This window comes from Phalacrocorax aristotelis, chromosome 2 (assembly GCF_949628215.1).
Source record: "Phalacrocorax aristotelis chromosome 2, bGulAri2.1, whole genome shotgun sequence".
Classification (NCBI taxonomy): Eukaryota; Metazoa; Chordata; class Aves; order Suliformes; family Phalacrocoracidae; genus Phalacrocorax; species Phalacrocorax aristotelis.
Window position 1 is genome coordinate 78,406,642 of NC_134277.1, and position 19,097 is coordinate 78,425,738.

Here is a 19,097-nt window from a genome sequence, read left to right on the forward strand (position 1 = left end):
TCAGATGCTTTTCCAAATTAAAAGCCAACTGCACTGCTCATCTGTGTACCTGGTTTAGCTAATTCCTAATAACATTTCTTCTTCTCAAATAGGTGCGATTGTAGTAAGAGCAGGCTTAAAACAGCCTTGAAACCCACTTCATAGCCCATAGTCTAACACTTGTTTATCTATAAATGACAATTCTAGCATTGTGTGAAAGCATTGTTAAATACTCATTTCTATCATCTAGCACGCCGGCATGCAACAAGGTGCAAATAAATACTACTGAAAAGTTTTTTGTATTCACTGCAATATGGCACTTTCAATATTTAATATGCAGTACTGATTTCATAAATTGCACTTTGTGGTACTGCCAAGCAAGAAGAAAAGACAGAATTGAGCTCTTCTTGCTGTGTGAGAGATGCTGAATCTGTCTAACTTACAGGAAAAAAAATAGACCTTAAAACCTAGATGCATAAATAATAATTTGAATGCGAGTTTCCCATGAATTTCTTAGAAGAATCCATTTGTTATTCAGGCACCATATTTGTGGTGACATATTGAAATTATATATATAATATATTTACACAACAGTCATGAGTAGCCACTCTCTATTTACTGTGTCACTCAATGGACAAGATAAAACCAGCTTTCAATTCAAAGGGGGAAAAAAAAAAAAAAAAAAAAGAAACTTGAGCTTGGTCTGCGACTAACAATCACTAAATCAGACAAGAATCACTGTGCAAACTTAAGAAAGTAGCTACAAGGAGATCAGCGATCCTCCTGTCTTGTTATTCCACCCCAAGGAGTGACTAATGCAAGTTGACCTGCAGGGTGGCCCAGCCCTTTGAGGGTGCAAGGTCTGTCTTCAGTCAAGTGATGGTGACTCCCTCTTCCCTGTGAGCTGGGGATGGCTTGCAGGGCCAAATCGTGTGTGGTTTCATAGCCATCTCTGCCATCCCTTCCGCACACAAATCTGTTTCCTCAAGGCCCTGAAGAGGGGAAGGGACAGTTTACTGGCTCACTTGGGGGTCCAACTGGACTCTGAGCTTGAGGCGATTTGCTTGAGGCAACCCCACGCAGTGAAGCGTGAGACACGGGTGTGTGTCCGGCAGACATTTGGAAGAGCCCCCTGAGGGGTACGCTGTCTCCACTGACTTTATGAGGAGAGCAGCCTGATGTGAGGGTCCTGTGGCAGGTGGTGCTGAGCGTCTGCTGCTCTTCCACATATCTGATATCCAGATGATCCCTCTGGTGTGCCAGAGCCAGGTTTTGGACAGGTTGCCTCCTGGATGCTCTGATTTCAAGGAAGCCATGAAGGGCTAGACTTTCAAAGGCCTTTATCATCTTAAATGATGGAGGACATAATAAGGCCCTAGTCGTGCCACTGCTATTGCCATTACGATGGGTGTACCAGGCTCAGCCTCCTAAGCTACGGAGTAGGACACCTCGCTCTGCTGGACTGAAGCACTGTGAGACGCCTCTGTCAGCACGACCAAGGGCTCAGGACCCTTTGAAACTCTGGGATTCTCCATTCTGAAAACCCATCTAGTCTTTCATGCTGGTCATCTGCAAGCCGTTAGCTGCCTTGCCCTAAACCAGTAAATGTGCAGTGGTTCCCACTGTGAAGGAGTGCTTCCCAGTCCCAGCTGGGCACTGCAGTGTGGCTGGCTCATCCTTGTCGCTGTGAGCCAGTTCGCAAAATCTGAAATTACGTCGTCATGCTTGTAAAAGTCTAATACTCGGAAATCTTACAGCTCTCTTTATTTAACTCTCTAGCAGTAATGAATTCCAGGGATTAATTTTTAAACTCTTTTAATTTTCTGTTTATTAACTTTTTTCCCTTCTCTCTTTATTTTTAGAGTAAACTGGAGCTGTCGTTTAGTTTTCAAATTGATTCACTTAAGATTTGGGGGAGGGGGAAAACAGATGTATGCCTGTAATTCTGGTACTAAATACTGTTTCAAAATGAAATAAATGAGATTGGCTATGTATGAGGTACATTAGAAAAAAAAATTCTTCTTTCCTTGGCACAGTGCCATGGTCTGTGTCCCTCCTTTGGGACACAGGGCGGCTTTTAGCTCCTGGAATTGGATATGTCCCATGGCAGCCCCTTAGGGTTTTCTCCAGATAGCTTTTCCTAGATGGCTGGATTTGAAGAGCAGCAACAGCATGTGTTTGACAAACCAAGAGCAATACTGAGTGGTGCACAAGCTGTAAAGAAATTTTTCTTTTTGGCCTGAGACTACAGCATCTTCCCCTCCCCCTGGACAAAAATTTATTTATCTTGGCAGAGCAGAGAAAGACACACAGAGAGATTTGTGATTAAAATTGTACCTTTTGGTGAAGACTTTTACAACCCTGGTACAACCCTGGCTGATTAGTTTATTTTTAAAAAACTAGTTATGGTTATAAACCCTACTTTTCAGGCCACTGGAATGACAATTGATTCTCGCTTACTTGTGCATTCAGGGCTTGAATCTGGGGAAAAATAAAAAAGAAAACCACCCCCCAAAAACATGAGAAATTACTTCCTCTGGCAGAATGCCAGCTTCTTCCATCTCTAAAGCATTTTCCAGATGACTTTTATAATTCTTGCAACATCCTCATGAGGTAGGCATTATTTCCCCACTTTACAGATAGCAAAACTGGGCAGAGTCAGGGAGTCACCCTGGGCATCCAGGCAGGGAAGGTCAGGACAAAAAAAGCACAGTCTCATCCTTTGCAGTTGCTTCTTTTGCCCCAACAGGTGTCAGTCACCTTGAGTCTACTACTCTGCTCCTGCACATGAGAACAGGCAGAAGTAGAGGGATATGAAAAGCCTGACTCCCACCTCCTCAGCACAGTGGCTATCGGTGAACTGACGTGCAGATGGAGGCCAACTGAAGAAGTATGATGAAAAGCACAGTTATGATCTGCTCCTTCCTCCAAGTCATGATCTAATCTGGAGTTGGATTAGATGACTTTCCCTGTACCACAAGGCAAGTCTGGATTAGAACTGGGAAACCATCTAAGGATTAGATATTGGGGCTACTGACCACACACACATGCACGCACACACATGTCTCCAGCAACGCTAGGTCAGAAGAATATATACATAGCAGTCAATGAACTATATATAAGTGTGTGTTGGTATGATTCAGTGCATTGGGGGCAATGGCAAGTTCTAGAAAAACACTTAGATTTAAATGACCATTAGGCCTTTCTACCCACCTCATGAGTAAAATGCATGTTTGATGTTTTTTCTCAGCTTACTCTACTTGTATAATAAACCTTCATTCCATCACCACTACTTTTGACTATAATACATAGGGTAAACGAGGGTACCTCATTACATTGGGATGTGCAATACACAATCGACAGAGCAGTCATCTGAGCTGAATAGTCTGAATACAAGTAAAAAGAACAAGTGAGCTTAAACAGTAATATACTCCAATTTACAATATAAGCAGAACAAGTAAAAATATTGCTCCCCATCTGATCCTTTTTTTCCCTTCCACTACTGCTGTGCCTGTAAGATTGGCCTGGTAAACTGGATGCACTAAAAAATAAGAATTTTGCCTCTTGGAAGCTCATAAAATGATACTAGAAAAAGTTTTCTGACAGCTGATCCACACAGACTGTAGTCATTGGACAATTCAAATGGGTAGAACAGAGAACCCTTTCACACAGCTGTGGAGAAATAGAAAGAAATAGCCACTTCACATATCTCAATGCTGTTTCTGAAACTGAGGAAGGGAAAAAAAAAAGAAGTAAAAGGCAACATATTAAGAGTCTTTGTCACTGTCCATTGCGCCATACATGTCTGCCAGCTTTTTAAACCGAGGCCCCCAGTCACTGAGGTAATCGTAGTCCTGATCTCCGTCTGTAGTCACCGACTCCAAGGAGCTGAGGGACTCGGCCACAGAACCATTACCTTCATACGCGTAGGTTGCTAACGAGTCATACGGGGGTGCCGCTGGATCTGTATCATTTTCCTTTAACCTTTGGTTAATGAAATCTCTGACATCTGTGTTATCTCGTGCTGTTGCAGTCCGCCGTGGCATAAAAAGTGTTTCTGGCACAATGTCTCTGCGTAATTTATTATCGTCTATGGCTTCGGGATTCCTTAGCGTGCCGATATCAAATGCCTGGGTGTCTTCCTCTCCACCACCTTCATCATTATAACTGACAATGTTGTCTCTGATGTCTTCTTTGGAAATAATCAAAGGCTCTTTTTTCCGCTGCCGTCTCAGTGCTGCAAACAGCACCACTGTAACTGGAAACAAAAATAACAGGGGAAGAAAAAGGGAAAGGTTAATCCCTAACTCCATTAAAACCCAGAAGAAATGCTGTGCCTCTGCTCAGATCTGAAGTTTTAAAAGATGTTTTGCAAAACTGCAAATGCACACATCAGGTTTTCAGATTGTGCTTGCTCTCTCTGTGAGTACTCTGGGAGATGAAATGGCATGGATATGTACTAGAAGAAAGGAAACATCAAGCTTGTAAGAAGCCAAGTGGAGTATCTTTTTGTCAGTAGGCAGGCTTTTACCCAGAGTCATATAGCAATTTTTTTTGCCTTGAGAATAGAACTACTTTCATGAGTGCTGGGAAGGAAAAAATGCTTTCTCCAAAATATGTAACATCAGGTGTTATTTACCTTGAACTCCTGGGAAAAGATGCAACTTGTGCTATGGACAAGGCTAGTATGTACTGGACTATGCTGATAGATTAGAAAAGCTGCATTTCAAGGTAAGTAAATCTACCCTCCTCCAGAAAAAAGCTTGGAATATGGAGTGGATTTTCAGCCAGCACAAAGTCCAAATTTTATTAACTTCCCTGGCATGTCTTCGCAATGTACATCACCTAAAAAAGTACATGGCTTAAATTTTAGACTGATGAGATATGATAATGGTATTATTTAATCTGCCAAAGGCACGAGATTTCTCAAAGAGATAATTTTATGCATTTCATTCTAAAGTAAGCGTACATACAAACACACACACACACACACACCCCCACACACCCCCATATATATATGTATATACACTTCATTTATTTGGAGGACAGGAACTCTTTCCAAGGCCCTGATCCAAATTTAAATAGTTTTAATCAATAATGATCCCCGGTACTGTTGCAGAAGTGTGCACAGAGGGTGGGAGGGGAATGTTCAAGACATTATTTCCTTTAGCAACTAATTTCAGTTTTCTTAGCTGGATTCTACCTTAAGATGGTAAATGACTGAATATTTACAAATGAACAGCAGCAAGGAGCCAGGATGTACTATTATTATCACTGTTGCTTCCGTAGTCTGAGATCTACAGTGCCCAGTGTTTCAGCTCTGCTGAGCAAACTCTGAGAAAAGACACATCTTGCTGTCTTTATAGTTCTTTCATAACAAAGCAAAGCAAATCAGAAAATGCCTAAACTCATTGATGTGAGATGATAAGGTGGTTCAAAATTATCTTTCATGTCAGTGGTGTTTCTAAAATGGTGTGTAAGTCAAAGCGCAGTAACTGTTAAAGACATATTTTTTTTTGGCACTCCCCTCCTCATCTGTAACCCTGTTAAGGCCAATACCAAGGACTAAGGACATCCTCAGAACAAAATTTTAGCCCATTGAAACTTGTTTTTCTTCACTTCCTTCAACAGACAAAGCTGATTTTTTTTTTTAAATGATGGGCCTCCCTGCAGGACTGCTTAGAACAAGATGCTATCTGTAGGTATGCCTAAGCACGTTGTGGAAGTGTCTTGTGCTCTTTCTCTCCATTGACTATATAGGGATCCCAAGAAGATAGGCTACAGTAGGGAAATGCTCTAATTCCTGCTGTATCTTTACCATAGGAATAGTGTAGAGTAAGGGAAAATGTCTGTTAATGTAAGTTGAAAGTAAATAAGCGAGGTGATGAAACTGAAGGAATTAGGAGGGCTGGTTCAGATGGTGAAAGCTTCAGGCTCTCACCCTAACGATGAGGATTTACTTATGGTGTCACGTAAGGGTTCTAATCTGGGTGATGCTTCTTTTTGCTGCTGTGAAATAATGCAGTAAGAGAGAATTCTCTTCCTTAAGTGCATAAATGTGTGACACGATGTGGGAGGATAGGGGAAAGGTCTATGTGAGAGAACAGAGATATCTGGAGAAAAGCATTGAGAACTTAAAAAACACAGCAATGATTTTGAATGGGCTTCCGGAATAGCAATCCATGGAACAATCTGAATAAGCATAGGAATGACAGTTTTCACATGGAAGGGTTGCTGAAGTATCGCATTAAAAAAAAAGGTGTTACACAGAATATGCAAGGATGAGGCTTTGGTAATTATGTCACATCTCTGATACTTGGGTTTTCTTATTTTGTACCGAACTTCAGGCAGAAAGACCCATTAGAAGTTATATGTTAAAGTACATCGCCTTTATTTGCATGTCAGTTTTCAGCCCTATCTGAGGCCTCCTGATAAGCAGCTAGACTTGCTCAAACTGCAAACAAACCTAGCAATTTACAGGCACTCTTTGTTGCTGCTAAACTTTGAGTTGTGATTCAGTTCTGCCCAGAGTATTGTTTGTCACTCAGTAGTGGTTGCACATGTAAACCCTGCAACCAGCCTGAAAATAGAAAATTATATAGCTGAGTTAATTGAAAATCTGCTTATGGTGCATGGTGGCGTGAGCAGTAATTGACATAAAGTGCTGCTTAGCACACAGAATCAATTATTTTCGATTGACATAAAACAGGAAATCGTTTAATGTCAGATTGATATTAATGAGCACAGTTGTACAAACGAGTGCAAGACTACCTGCAGCATTAGATTTCTTTTGCTGGTAAGGAACTTGATACAAAAATGAGCTGAGTCCTTAGAGGCTATGATACCATGTTTTGAAAATGACAAATGGCAAATTAAGGGTAAGATTGTTATTGTGGGAATCTTTTCTGAAAATGGGATAGTGCTTATTTGGGCAAGCCATGACCATATTGTTAAAGTCTGAGAATCACAACATGGTGTGTGACTCATCACTGGAGATGGAAATTTTGTTAACAGTAAAGATCAGGATGATTCTGCAGTGGTAATAAGCATGTCCAAAGAAGGTACAAGAATGGTAGAAAGAAGTGGAATCACTAAGGAAACATTTTCTCTCCTACTTGACTCTACTGCTATAAAATTGGTCTAACTCCCTTCTTTCCTGACTAGATGCTAAAGGTGACTAATAATGTCTCCCTGAGAACTGCCTGTGTTGTATTGTACAGTTATCCCCGGATGAATAGACTATGGCTGGTGGCTGAGGGACCAGTCATCTCTACTGTACAAGAGGGGTGTAACCTGAGTGAGAGATGTTGCAAACTGTCCTTATTTTTTAGAAAAAATAAGTATTGACTACCTGTAAGTGCTGTAGCCAGAGATCTGTACATTCTCCACACTCAGGATCCAACCTCTTAATATTCACAGGTGCCTGAAAGGGAGGACCCTGCAGCTTTTGAGAGAGTGCTTTAGTAGCCACCCCATTTCAGCATCCTTTTCCAGCAGAACAGAAGCACTGAGACTTGTTTCTCCCCAGTTTAGACACAGGAAGTTAATTGTTGAAAACTAAGTTATCTGGCCTCCTTCCTGTGGTCAATAGAAAGAGATGGACACTGGCAGAAGGTGATTAGTCTGGTCCACCTCAGATACCAATAAGGGGATAGAATGAATGTCTCTCTACAGGTGCCTGTCTCTTTTCATTGATCGGAGAGTAGAGCCTAACTGTCTCCTCCTGCTTGGACATTGTTAACTTTTAGATAACTAAGATTAGATAGGATATGTTCTATACACCATATGTGTAGCAGCCCCCAGAGGAGGAAATACAATAATACAAATGCAGTATAAGACAAAAATGTCTTCGCTTTGCTCTTGTCCTAGCCTTGGTATAATCGCTTGTAGCAATGCAAAACAACCATGAAAGGAACAAAACACATCTGAGCTACTTACCGAGTAATATAATGATACAGAGAAGAATGGCAATAAGAGCCCCAGTGCTAAGACCAGTAGGATGAATCAAGGCTTCGGCATTACAGGACAGCATCTTTCCTCGATGGTCACAAGCACATACTCGAATAGTGACCGTTTCAGTGCTGCTCTGGATAGGGTGGTCATTGTCTGATATTACCACTGGCAAGAAGTAGGTACTCATTTCATGCCGGTTATATCTGGTTTTTCGGGTGAAAATCCCTGCTGTGTTGTCTGGAAACACAAAGCATGCATTAGATATTCATCTGAGATCTGAAAGCAAGGATGAGATAATAAAGAAAAGTCTTCCTAGAAATTCACCTCTGTTGTCCTGTAGTGTAAAGTTTGAGCTGCTGGCAGCCTCAGGAGCTAAGGAGAATGAAAACTGATGTCCACTGTAAGAGTCATCTTTATCAACAGCACTTAATGTTTGTATCAGCTGAAACAATAAGAACAAAATTATCTTCAAAGCCAGTGGACCTACAGTTATTTGTGCACTCTAGGATTGTAAAGCAATCTTATTGTATTAATTTTTTTCCTTCTGCTTTAATGCAGCTGATGCTGCTATGGTGACCTTAAGAAAAGTGGTCCATGTGCTGCTGATGCTGTTTAGGATCACCATGCTATTATTGTTTCCCATACCATGAGCCAGTAACATAATGAATTTGAAAGTTGGCAGGAGAATCATGTTGAATTCAAGAGCAGGCTTGGGTTGATGCCACTCCAGATGGGTAGGAAACCTTTGCATGTGACAAGCAAGAGAGATGAAAGCTGAGACAGTCCAAGCTGACTCTATGTTTACCCACCCAAATCTCATGTCACAGGAATTGTTTGGCCGAATTTTCCAAATTATCTGTTACTTTGAAACATTTAGTAATAGGACTGGTAGAGTGAGAGTTATCTGGCAGGAAATGGTTATATCATAGGCAGGACCTGTAATGGTTACGGACCTGAAACTGTTTTTGAAGGAGACACTGGAGGTGCCTGAATAAAGCAGAGAATCACGGAATGAAAATGAATCAGGGATAACAAGGTGAAGTACAGAAAACAACAGTGTAAAACATACTGTCACATTAGCTGCAAGAATACTAAGTCTAATCAGATACTGTGCAGCCACTGTTGAGTTTAATTTTGCAAATCTGACAGTTTGATGCAATGCAAAGTATACCTCTTGATGAGATGATGCAAGAGTAGTAGCAAAACTCAATTAATTTGGAATATTTTCTTAGTACAGACAGACAACACACCTGCTCTGCCTTTGCATTTTCACAGACGAAGGTTTCATAAAACATGGCAAACTCTGGAGCATTGTCATTTACATCCAAAACCTTAATGAACACTGGGACACGGCTGCTTTGTTTGGGGTTGTCTGAAATGATAAAACCAGAAAGAACAGAGTTTTAGCCCAGCTACTGACTCAGTGCAGGAGAAGAAAAGGACAGACTTAGAGGCGCATTGCCTTAATTCTTCTCACTCACAACACTTATATTCTGTCGATTTCTGGGAAATGTGTTATGGGGTGAATTCCAGAAAATCATGCTGTGTTATCACTACTGAACCTGTGTAAGCTATACAGGTAAGATTGGGTAGCAGTCCAGGATTCATAAATTCCTTTGAAGCCTCCAAGTACGATTATGAATCTATGTGTGAGATAGATATATGAATACAGTACTGGAATTAAATGAAATCTGTTTATTAACCTAACTGATACAGTTTGATGGCAACCAAGTTTCTAGAACATATTCCCTTCCTTAACTCTGAAACAGGAAGGCTGAAGAGTCATGAAGATGGGATTGAGTGCTTTTTTTCCTCTGCAGCTGTTATATGTAATATCCTGTCCCTTACAAATCTTGTGACACAGTTCCTTAAGATACCATGATTATCATTATGTTATATAAATGATAACTGCTGCTGTGATCACAGATATCTTCTAATCATTGTGAATTGATTTGGCTGATATTCTAGCGTTAACACTAAAATGTATCAGCTGAAGAATGCAAGCACCATATAGAATCTGCAGATGTGCATGTACAAATATGTTTTTTTCCTTAAATGGACCATATAGTGCCAAGAGATTAAATTTGACAAGGATATTCCTGAGCATAAAATACTGATGAAAATATCGACATCTTTCTGAATAAAAATAAAAATATTTGGAAGCGTACCACATTATATAGACCATTCATTTTCCTGTTGCACTATTGTTCCTGTTGGACCATTCCTTTTTCTGTTGTGGGGAGACAGACTTTAGTTATGAAGATACACAAAATAAGGGAGAAAGGCAACCAGCAGCAACCTTGCCTAGGAGCCGTGAACGGTGAAATAGGCAAGACTGTGAGGCAAAAAGCCACACCATAACAACCATCAACTCCTAAAAGGTACAAGACCTGCTGCAAAACCAGTCTGTCATTACCAGCCAAAAGGAACCCATGAGACATTGCCAGGACTTGATCTGTGTCCTTTGTGCTCCATATCACAGAAAAAATTATCTAGGCCAGGTCACCCAGATGTACCCACATCGGTGCCTGGGAGTATGTGGGTCTGGGAATGTGAGAGGATGAAATCTATGAGGGAATGAGTGTGATTGAAATTAGTTTCATATAAAATAAATACATTCACCCTCCCTTTCCTGAGGGCTCACACTGAGTTTTGCTATGTTAATTTCCTACCCATGTTAATATAGTTTATTAATGCATTTTAGCCTATGATTCAAGTGTAAAAAAAAAAGTACAGTAAAATATAGCAGATCTAAAACTCTGTATGCTTCTACAAGCATTCATTATAGTAGCTTGTTGAGTTAGGCTTTAATAAAAGTCCTATTACTGTGTTTATCATACTTTTATAAATCTGAAAATGCCTTCTCCAAAATTGGCACTGTATATTTGTATTACAGAGCTCAGTCATTTGGACAAAATATTGTGCTTTAAAGCTCCACAGTCCCATTGAAGTTAATATGATTTCATTAAGCATAAACCACTTTCTGATATGAGCCATTGGGCTAAATTCATTCAATGTATAAAATAACAGTTTATGTATAATATAGGCTAGGCTGAATTCTATGCTAAAATACATCAATACAAATGTTGAATTTTTATAATAGGCAGAAATCAAAGGTACTCATTTGAAGTCGCAGGACTATTGGCAAGTCTATTTTATAAGGGCATACCTTTTTAACAAATACATTCAAATATATTGGCAAACGTGTTTCTTCTCCTCTCAAGAATTACAATTGTTTTCTTTCCTGCTTTTTGAACCATGCACTAGGTATTTTCAGTTTATTTCTAGGTGCTTAAGATTCTCACCGTTTAAAATTTTACTGTAATAAATAGAAGCTTCATAAACCTCTATGTTCTATAGACATGGGCATTTTCCCCTGATATAATGGAAATGTAAGTTGAAATATATGTATACATCTTTAAGTCTTTTTTTGTCACTTTCAAATTATTTTTGCAAATTAATTGAGGTAGATTAGTTTGTTTGCATTATCCTTTAATTACTGCTGGTTTCCATCTCAAAAAATAGCTCCACAGACTCAACAAACTGCTTAAATATATTCATCTCTATAGTGGTATGTTTTCTGTTGAGCCAGCAACCAAACTGCTAAAGTTTTTTTTTCTGAATACCACTTCAAAATTCTGCCAATGGTTAAGTAACAAATATTTTTAAATACTCCAGGAATTCTCTCTGGCAAATCAGCTGTAAATCTGCAGCTGTGAATCAGTAGCCCTGTGTATGGAGTTTTGTTGCCAGTTTGCCTGCTGACAATGGCAGATGTACTGACCCAGTGTTTCACCAACTATTTGTCTGCAACATTCGCAGCATGACTCTCTGGGCTGCTGAGCAACTGCAGCTCATACTGGTGGAAAAGGACATTAAAAATTGAGCTATCTACACTTACTGACAATTTTAGGCAATTAAAGGCAAAACAACTTCTGTATTTTCCTTTTTTTTCCTACTGTAAAATGAAATGAAGAACAGTCATCACTGAAAGGTGTTTCTCTTTATAACTTTATCTTTTTCTTTTACTTCTTTTATATCAAAGGGAGCACCCATTCATCTGAATGTGCATCCTGCCTGAAACTTGAGTGGATGTTTCTTTTAGATTACTTCAGTGAAATATACCTGCAGTTTGATGTGATGGTATGTCACTGAGAGCAATCAGTGATTAGCTGGAATTTAGTGGAATGGGACTTTAGCTAGCCTTGCTGGAAATTACAGCTTTTAGCCAGGAGCATTAAGCAGTGGTGCTTTCCAGTCTAGTCTCTTGAGACTAAAATTAGTGAGGTAGCCTGGATCAGACCAAGGCTTGTTTAAACAGTAGCTGCATTTCAACCAAGAAAATTGCCTTTGGAAGGCATCTACCCCAGTTATGCCAAATTTGGTCTAGGCTCAGTGAAGCACAGCCTGGGAAGTAGCTTGTTGCAGCCTGGAAGGATTCAGACTAAAGAGGAACGGTAATTAAGACAGAAGCCTGTGTCAGGCACAAAAGGTTTAGTTGAGAGGGTTTGGCCCTGTAGAAAGTCTGTCCTTAGGGGAGGAGGCAAGGAACTAAATGAATACTTCATATAGATGCTAAGTTGGTTTTCAGACAGTATACAACTTTCTATACTGTATTTCATCTCCACTGGGACCAATAGAACTGTGCTTTCTAAACATTCTTGCTATTCTTTCCTTTTTAGGTGTTTATTTTTCCCCTCCTCCTACTCCCAGGAGCTCAGTCTGTAGCATACAACTCTTGACCCTAGATTACTCCTTCAAAGACTTAATAGAAACACAAACACCTGCCTAACACTCAGCCACAAGTCAGTGTTTTGTATGCTGAAACCACATTTCTAGCATAAAAAGGTGCAAACTTTCAAGAGAGAGAGAAAACTACTAAAAAATATAATTCCTGTCGGCTCTAGCCCGCTACTCTTACATAACCCCATCTGTTTGCCTCAATAGTACTGTTTCACATCAGTTTTCAGTTTTAAAAAGACCTACAGAATAAAGACAGCTGAAGTCAAGTACTCCTTAGTTACACTCTTCTCACTGTACAGCAGCTGACTGAGCCATATACACACACAGAACATAAGAAAGTAGAGCTTATATTGTCTCAGGTTGTGTTAAAAAAAAAAAAAAAAAAGCCATTCAGCCTCAGAGTTGCACAAAGACTTTGTGCCAGTCATAGAACTGGTGTTTATATTAGGTCTGTCTACCATTTCGCCATGCTTCACAATCACAGGCACTGTGACTCTGCAAAAGCAAACAGAATTGTGTTCCTTAATATTTGAGCATGTCACATGCTTATAGTTAATGTATTAAAATAAAGAAGATGATAGCATACACATCCTTATCTAGTTCCCTAGCATTTCTGCTCCTAAAATCAACATGACTAGTATTATCACAAGATTACTTCTTCTGAGCAATCCTAAACTAAGTGACAGACTGATCTGTAAAGCTCATAATTTCAGAGGACGTGAAAAAAGTTAAAAATGGAAATCCTGAAAACTGATTAAGATCCGGGCATATAGCTCAGCCCAACCACCTTAATTTTACTTTAAAACATCCAGCCTATGCTATATTCAGTCTGGATCAGACTGAATTCAGCTATGGAATGCAGTTTGGTTTTAAACCATCTTGCTTGGCACATGCCAATTTCAGAATTCAACAATCACGTTCAAAACTAAAAATAGCTATTACTGTTTAGAAAACACAGAATTGTTACCTTTCCTCCCTGCCCAGCTAAGTTACCTCTTCATGAACTGTGTCCCTAGTAAACACAAAACTCTAGACCTCTTCTTGCAGAGTTTCCCCTTCTTCATTAGTATTGAGTGGACTATCCATATATCCTGACATCTGTCCAGCCATGCTTTTCACGTGCTCAGCTAGAAGGTTAAATTCATTACATCAGGGACAGCAGTGGTATTTAGGTTTGACTTACTGATCTCTGCTGCTATTACTGTAATGTTGTGCCATAGCAGTGTTTCCCGGTCAAGCGGTTTTGAAGTGAATATTGAACCATTTCCTGAATTGATGTTGAATACTCTGTCCATATCAGTGTGTCGATCTACAGAGTACCTGTAAATACAGAGAAAGGGGTTAGGAGAAAGCTTTCCTTTTAATTTCTATGTTCTTAAACCATTTTCTAAGACTAGACATCAAACAGCTAGTAAATGGGGTTGCCTTTTGTTTTCAGCGCAGGCTTCAGAGTCTTCATACACTCACACAAAAAGCTAGTTCTGAGCTACTGGATAATGACACATTGGAGGTTTGATTTAGAAGGTGGAGCATTGTCACTGAATAAATGAATTACTGTGGAATTTACATACCTCTGAGAATCATCAAAGCTTTTTTATTTTTTAGTGAGAAATGTGAAGTCTGTGCCCTGAAAGAGATGAAGTTTATTTTAAGGCTAAGTTGGCTTTCCCATTATAAAACCCTCTTTTTATGGTTTGATATCTCAACTGTTCCAAATAGTTTCTGATATAAAATTTGACAGCTGGGGTATGCTTCTGCCTTTCACTTCCCAGAATTTAAAAGGACTGCCCCCCCAAACAAGTCAGTGCGGGACAGCGATTCAGTATTCCATAGTTCATATCACATAAAGGTTTGCTGTAAGTCATCAAAACTAACATGCTCAGCCCTGCTTGATGGTATCTAGATGTGAAAATGAATGCTAACAAGCTCTGGAGAAGTTCAGAGTCTAAATACAGACGCAAATTTTCAATCTGATCTTTTGCTTTTTCTGCTGAACTGAATCCAGCTTTAAAAATGGAGCTCTCCACTCCACAGGAGAGGGTGCTGCTACCCTGATCCAAAAGCTGTGACTTGGTTTCGTTTCTCATGAACAGAAAATTCTTGCATTAATTACGGAGGTTTGGACAGAAATATGTCTCTGATGTTGTGAAGGGAAGAATGCAATTGCATTATTCTGCTCTTGTTTCAAGACTGAATGTGTGCTGATGTATAATCCAGCGCAGAGCCTTAGGAAGCCCAGTGTGCTCCCTTGGTCTCCTTGCAGGTGGCGTCGATGGATACAAGGCAGCTACTGCTCTCCCTTGTGTCCAGACAAGGATAAAGATACGGCTGAGCTGGTACACAGTCAGATAAAAACTGGGCCAGGAGAATGACTGGCAGAGTTTTACTGCCACTGCAGACTGAAGGGAATGCAGAGGCTGAAGAAAAATTTCAGCTCCGTGCTCTGCCCTAGGAGCAGCTGCGTGACATGCCCCTTATTCTGCACAGATTTCCCAGTGGCTGTGCAGTGTCTCTTGACTTCTGAGAAAGATCTTGCATGGAAAAAGGAATAAACAACCAGAATAAACAACCCTGATTCCCTCAACCTCTCCTCATACAACCTGCTCTTCAGACCCTTCACCAGCTTCACTGCCCCTCTTTGGACACGCTCCAGCACCTCAATGTCTCTCTTGGTATTCACACAAAAATCTAACTTTTTTTAGCTGGACTTGCATAGGCACTCCTTGCTAGTTTTTCAGGAGTTGATTTAGTTTTTATTTGTTGCTGTCACTTGACTAAAAGTACCACAATTTCAGCTGCACGAAGTCAGCTGTCGTGTCACTAACCTAGTTCCTTTATGCAGCATTGTAACGTTACCATCAGCTTGAAGAGAGTGTGTGAGAAGGTACGCAACATGCAGCGCTAACTGATGGGACAGCTCCGGCAAGCTGTGTTGTTTGTCCAAATCTAAATAGTACATGTGAATTTGTTGACTTAGCTGAAATGTTTGATGGAAACAAGTTTATACAAACTGGTCTGACACACTCATATTTTGACAAAGTATGTATTTGATATGGTAAACATTTCATTTTCACTTTCATTCATTCAGGCTTTTATATGATATTATGCTGGTATTTTGTGAATTCAATTATTTTTCAGATATTCTGTAGCTCATTTCCATATCTTTCAGCTGAAATACTTTGGTATTTCCATTTTGCAGTAAACCTAGGTTTTGCATTCCTATTTGAAATTAAATATCAGGATTTTCCATAGATTAGCTGTTCCAGCCAACTGTAATAGTATGTTTCAGGCTCTCATTCAGCAAGATATTTAAGTAAGCAACTAGCTTTAGGCATTTGTCTGTTCTTTTTTTTTTTTTTTTTCTTTAGCTATGCCTTCACTCATGCTTCATATTATGAATGGACTTAAAATATCTTACTGCCTTAGCACATTTTAATGTCTTGGCATATAGTAGTCACCCTCTTTACTTCGTAAGATTTCCCAAAATCAATCTGTGGTACAGTATCTGGAAGAAATGAAAAAAAAAAAAATTTCTGGACATTTTCTAAGAGCTGTAACATTGAGGATGACTTCTTCAAGATAATAAAAATTTTAAAATGTAAGTCCTTGTAAAAGCTAAACTCACAAAAAAAAAAAACCCACCCGACAACCAGAGAACAGCTTCTTAATGAAATGTTAAATTTTATTTCTTCATATCCAAAAGAAAATACATACAAGGTCAATGAAGTTGAAACATATTCTAATTATACCATTAACCCTGGTCTAGAAGGATGATTTTAATAAGCTAGTCTGTCATTTCTGTTTCTCAGTTTGTATAATCCAGTCTCTTTGATCAAGGACTGTTAATTATGTTGAATTGGTGGTGATTCTGACTTAGGGATCATAACCTAGTAAAAATTAAGCGGACATCATCAAACTAATTTTTACATTTATTTAATGAAATTACTGGTGTGTATTTGTCAGATTTCAGGACTTCATCCCTTTCAGACCTTGAAGAACTGACAAGCTAAGAAGTTAAAAGGTATCTGTGTAGATTCCAGTCTCCCATTGTACATAACAGGAAGAAGGGGAGGGAGAAAGAGAGAACCTAACACATGCAAATACGTTGTCAGTAAAATACAAAAACAAAATTAAGCCTTACATTTGTTTGCAGATCATTTTTATCTGGGATACTTTAGTAAATCTAATCACAGCAGGGAGACAGTTCCAGTGACTGATGAACTTCATTATGCCTCTGAGGAGTTGCTATCGCAAAAAAACGCAACTAGCAATTTAAAGAGATCTGATGTACAATACAGGAGTGCCGGTTGCAGCACTCTTTTTTTTTTTTAGTATGCAGTGGTTCATAATATTCCTGTTTACATCGAACACAAGCAGAATGCAAAACTTTTTTTATAACACAGCTGGACAGTGGAGTGCTACTCAGGAGTGTATTAATGTCGCCACACGGATGCATATTCAAATATAGCCAAACATCTGCTGCTGTATTTTTGTATTTTCTTAATGTCACATCACAGCAAAGCTTATTTATAAGGGCTGGACTGATGAGATGCAGCTCTGCCAATATGGAGGTCATGAATGATTGTGCACTCTTACAACCAGGGCAGATATCCGCTTCATATTTTGCTGTTGCTTCATTGTTTTCTGACGCTCAGCAGGTTGCTGTCTAATGTAACCACAAGTCAGGAAGATTTGTGGGTCAGGAAGGGATGTGTGTGTGAATTTTTCATAATGCATTTTCATAATGATATTGTGAAGGTTTCCTTTAATGGAAGATCAAAGGGGCTTTCATCTAACAGAGTTACGGCTCAGTTTGTTTAAAAAGAGAAATCTTCACTCGACTAGAGGATAAAATGGAAGGTTTTCATTGTAATATCAAGTGTCTAAAGATTTTATTTTTAACCGTCAAGAAAAATTGACACGCAAGTGACAAGTCATATATATACAGTCTAATTGCATCTTCCTCGAAGCTCAGAGTGAAAATCGGATTTAGCATCTCTATTGCATGATGGAAAAAAAAATCATCCTGTCAAAAAGACGCAGACTCAACTCGTGCCCCTAAGTTCCAGGAGACACCCAAGATATTAGCACCATAAAATTACACTTATTGCAAGCTAACATCTCAGTCTACTGCTCCCCACTAATTTCCTTCCCCTCTTACTGATTTTCATGTTTCTTCTTGCTGTGTTTATTTCTATTACTCTAACATCTTCCTCATTTTTCTTTTTCTTCTCCTTTCACCTTGATTGTTACATGTTATTAGAGTAAAAAGGAGACAAGTTTTCTACTGCACTGCATCAATTTTGACACCTCTGCTAAATTTTGCTTAATAATCATCTGATACTTTAATATGCAAAGTACCTACACTGTATTAAAGAACTGCCCTTTGAAAGACAGGTAAGTTTTAGCACACACACTCAATTAATAGAAAAGAGCCAGTAGGCAGTACTCAACAATGAACAGCATAATCCCTATGCACTGTAAATCACTTCTAATTAGGAGCTGGTGCTGGTGTGAAATGCAAATGGTTGTAGTTATCACCACAGGGAAGCGGAGGGAAGCACTCGCCTCACTCTCCAGTGCCATTAGATATAAAAAAGCAGGTTCATATGAAGACTGCAAGGGGCCAGGGTGTCACCCTGACCAATTTTTCATCTTCATGCTAGCATGCCCATGAAGACATGCTTTAGGTGGTGTTCATTCTGTCCCTGGGCCTGGCCAAAGTCAGCAAAACATTATGTTGCTCTCTAAGTTACTATGCTCTGCTAGTCCAGAACTCCATATAATTGTTGCAAGTCATGACATAAGTGAAAACAAACCTTAATTAAAATTAGAAGGCTTAGTCTTGAACAAGAATTCATGTGCAGGGCATTGCATGTAAACTGAAGAGAGAGGGTTTCTGCCAGAAATATTTTAGATTTAGTTTCTTCATCTAGGAAATTAAGACGATAATATTTACCCCTCTCACAAGATGAGCAGAGAGCTTAAAACTTACTCATGCCTCATAAGTATTGTAAGGTATCTTGATGAAAGGTAGTTGTTTGCAGAAGTGCAAAGTATTGATGGACTGGGTTTTTATTAAACCTGAATTGTTCTATTTTGATCTTAAGACTACTATTGCATTTCCAAGATGCCCAACCCAGAGACATGCTGAAAATTGACCTGGATTTAATATTGCTGTATTTTTCATTTCCTCCTCTTACTGCCTTGTCACTAGCAATGAACTTTTAATTAAAGCACACAACTATTTAGAAGTTCCTTTATACTCTGTCCAACGTAAGTACTCCAGGATGTTTACAAATGTACTGAAACAATGTAGCTGTTAATTTAACAAAAAAAATGAAGGCTTAGGTTTAGCTACTCCAACCGTAACATTTTGTCCACTTCCTCTAAGACTAGTTACTTGATTCATGAGAAGTGTA

At 39.3% G+C, this 19,097-nt stretch overlaps 1 protein-coding gene across 1 annotated transcript in view; it reads right to left on the bottom strand.

The window, feature by feature from the left end:
- Positions 1 to 1,827: 1,827 nt before the first annotated feature.
- Positions 1,828 to 19,097, bottom strand: part of LOC142053104 (cadherin-6) — a 47,768-nt gene continuing 30,498 nt past the window's right edge. The window contains exons 7-11 of the mRNA XM_075084224.1: positions 13,859 to 13,995; positions 9,183 to 9,304; positions 8,257 to 8,374; positions 7,918 to 8,169; positions 1,828 to 4,237 (exon numbers count right to left, since the gene is read on the bottom strand). Of these exons, the coding sequence (XP_074940325.1) occupies positions 3,747 to 4,237; positions 7,918 to 8,169; positions 8,257 to 8,374; positions 9,183 to 9,304; positions 13,859 to 13,995 (1,120 nt within the window). The 3' untranslated portion in view covers positions 1,828 to 3,746. The remainder of the gene's footprint in view (positions 4,238 to 7,917; positions 8,170 to 8,256; positions 8,375 to 9,182; positions 9,305 to 13,858; positions 13,996 to 19,097) is intronic.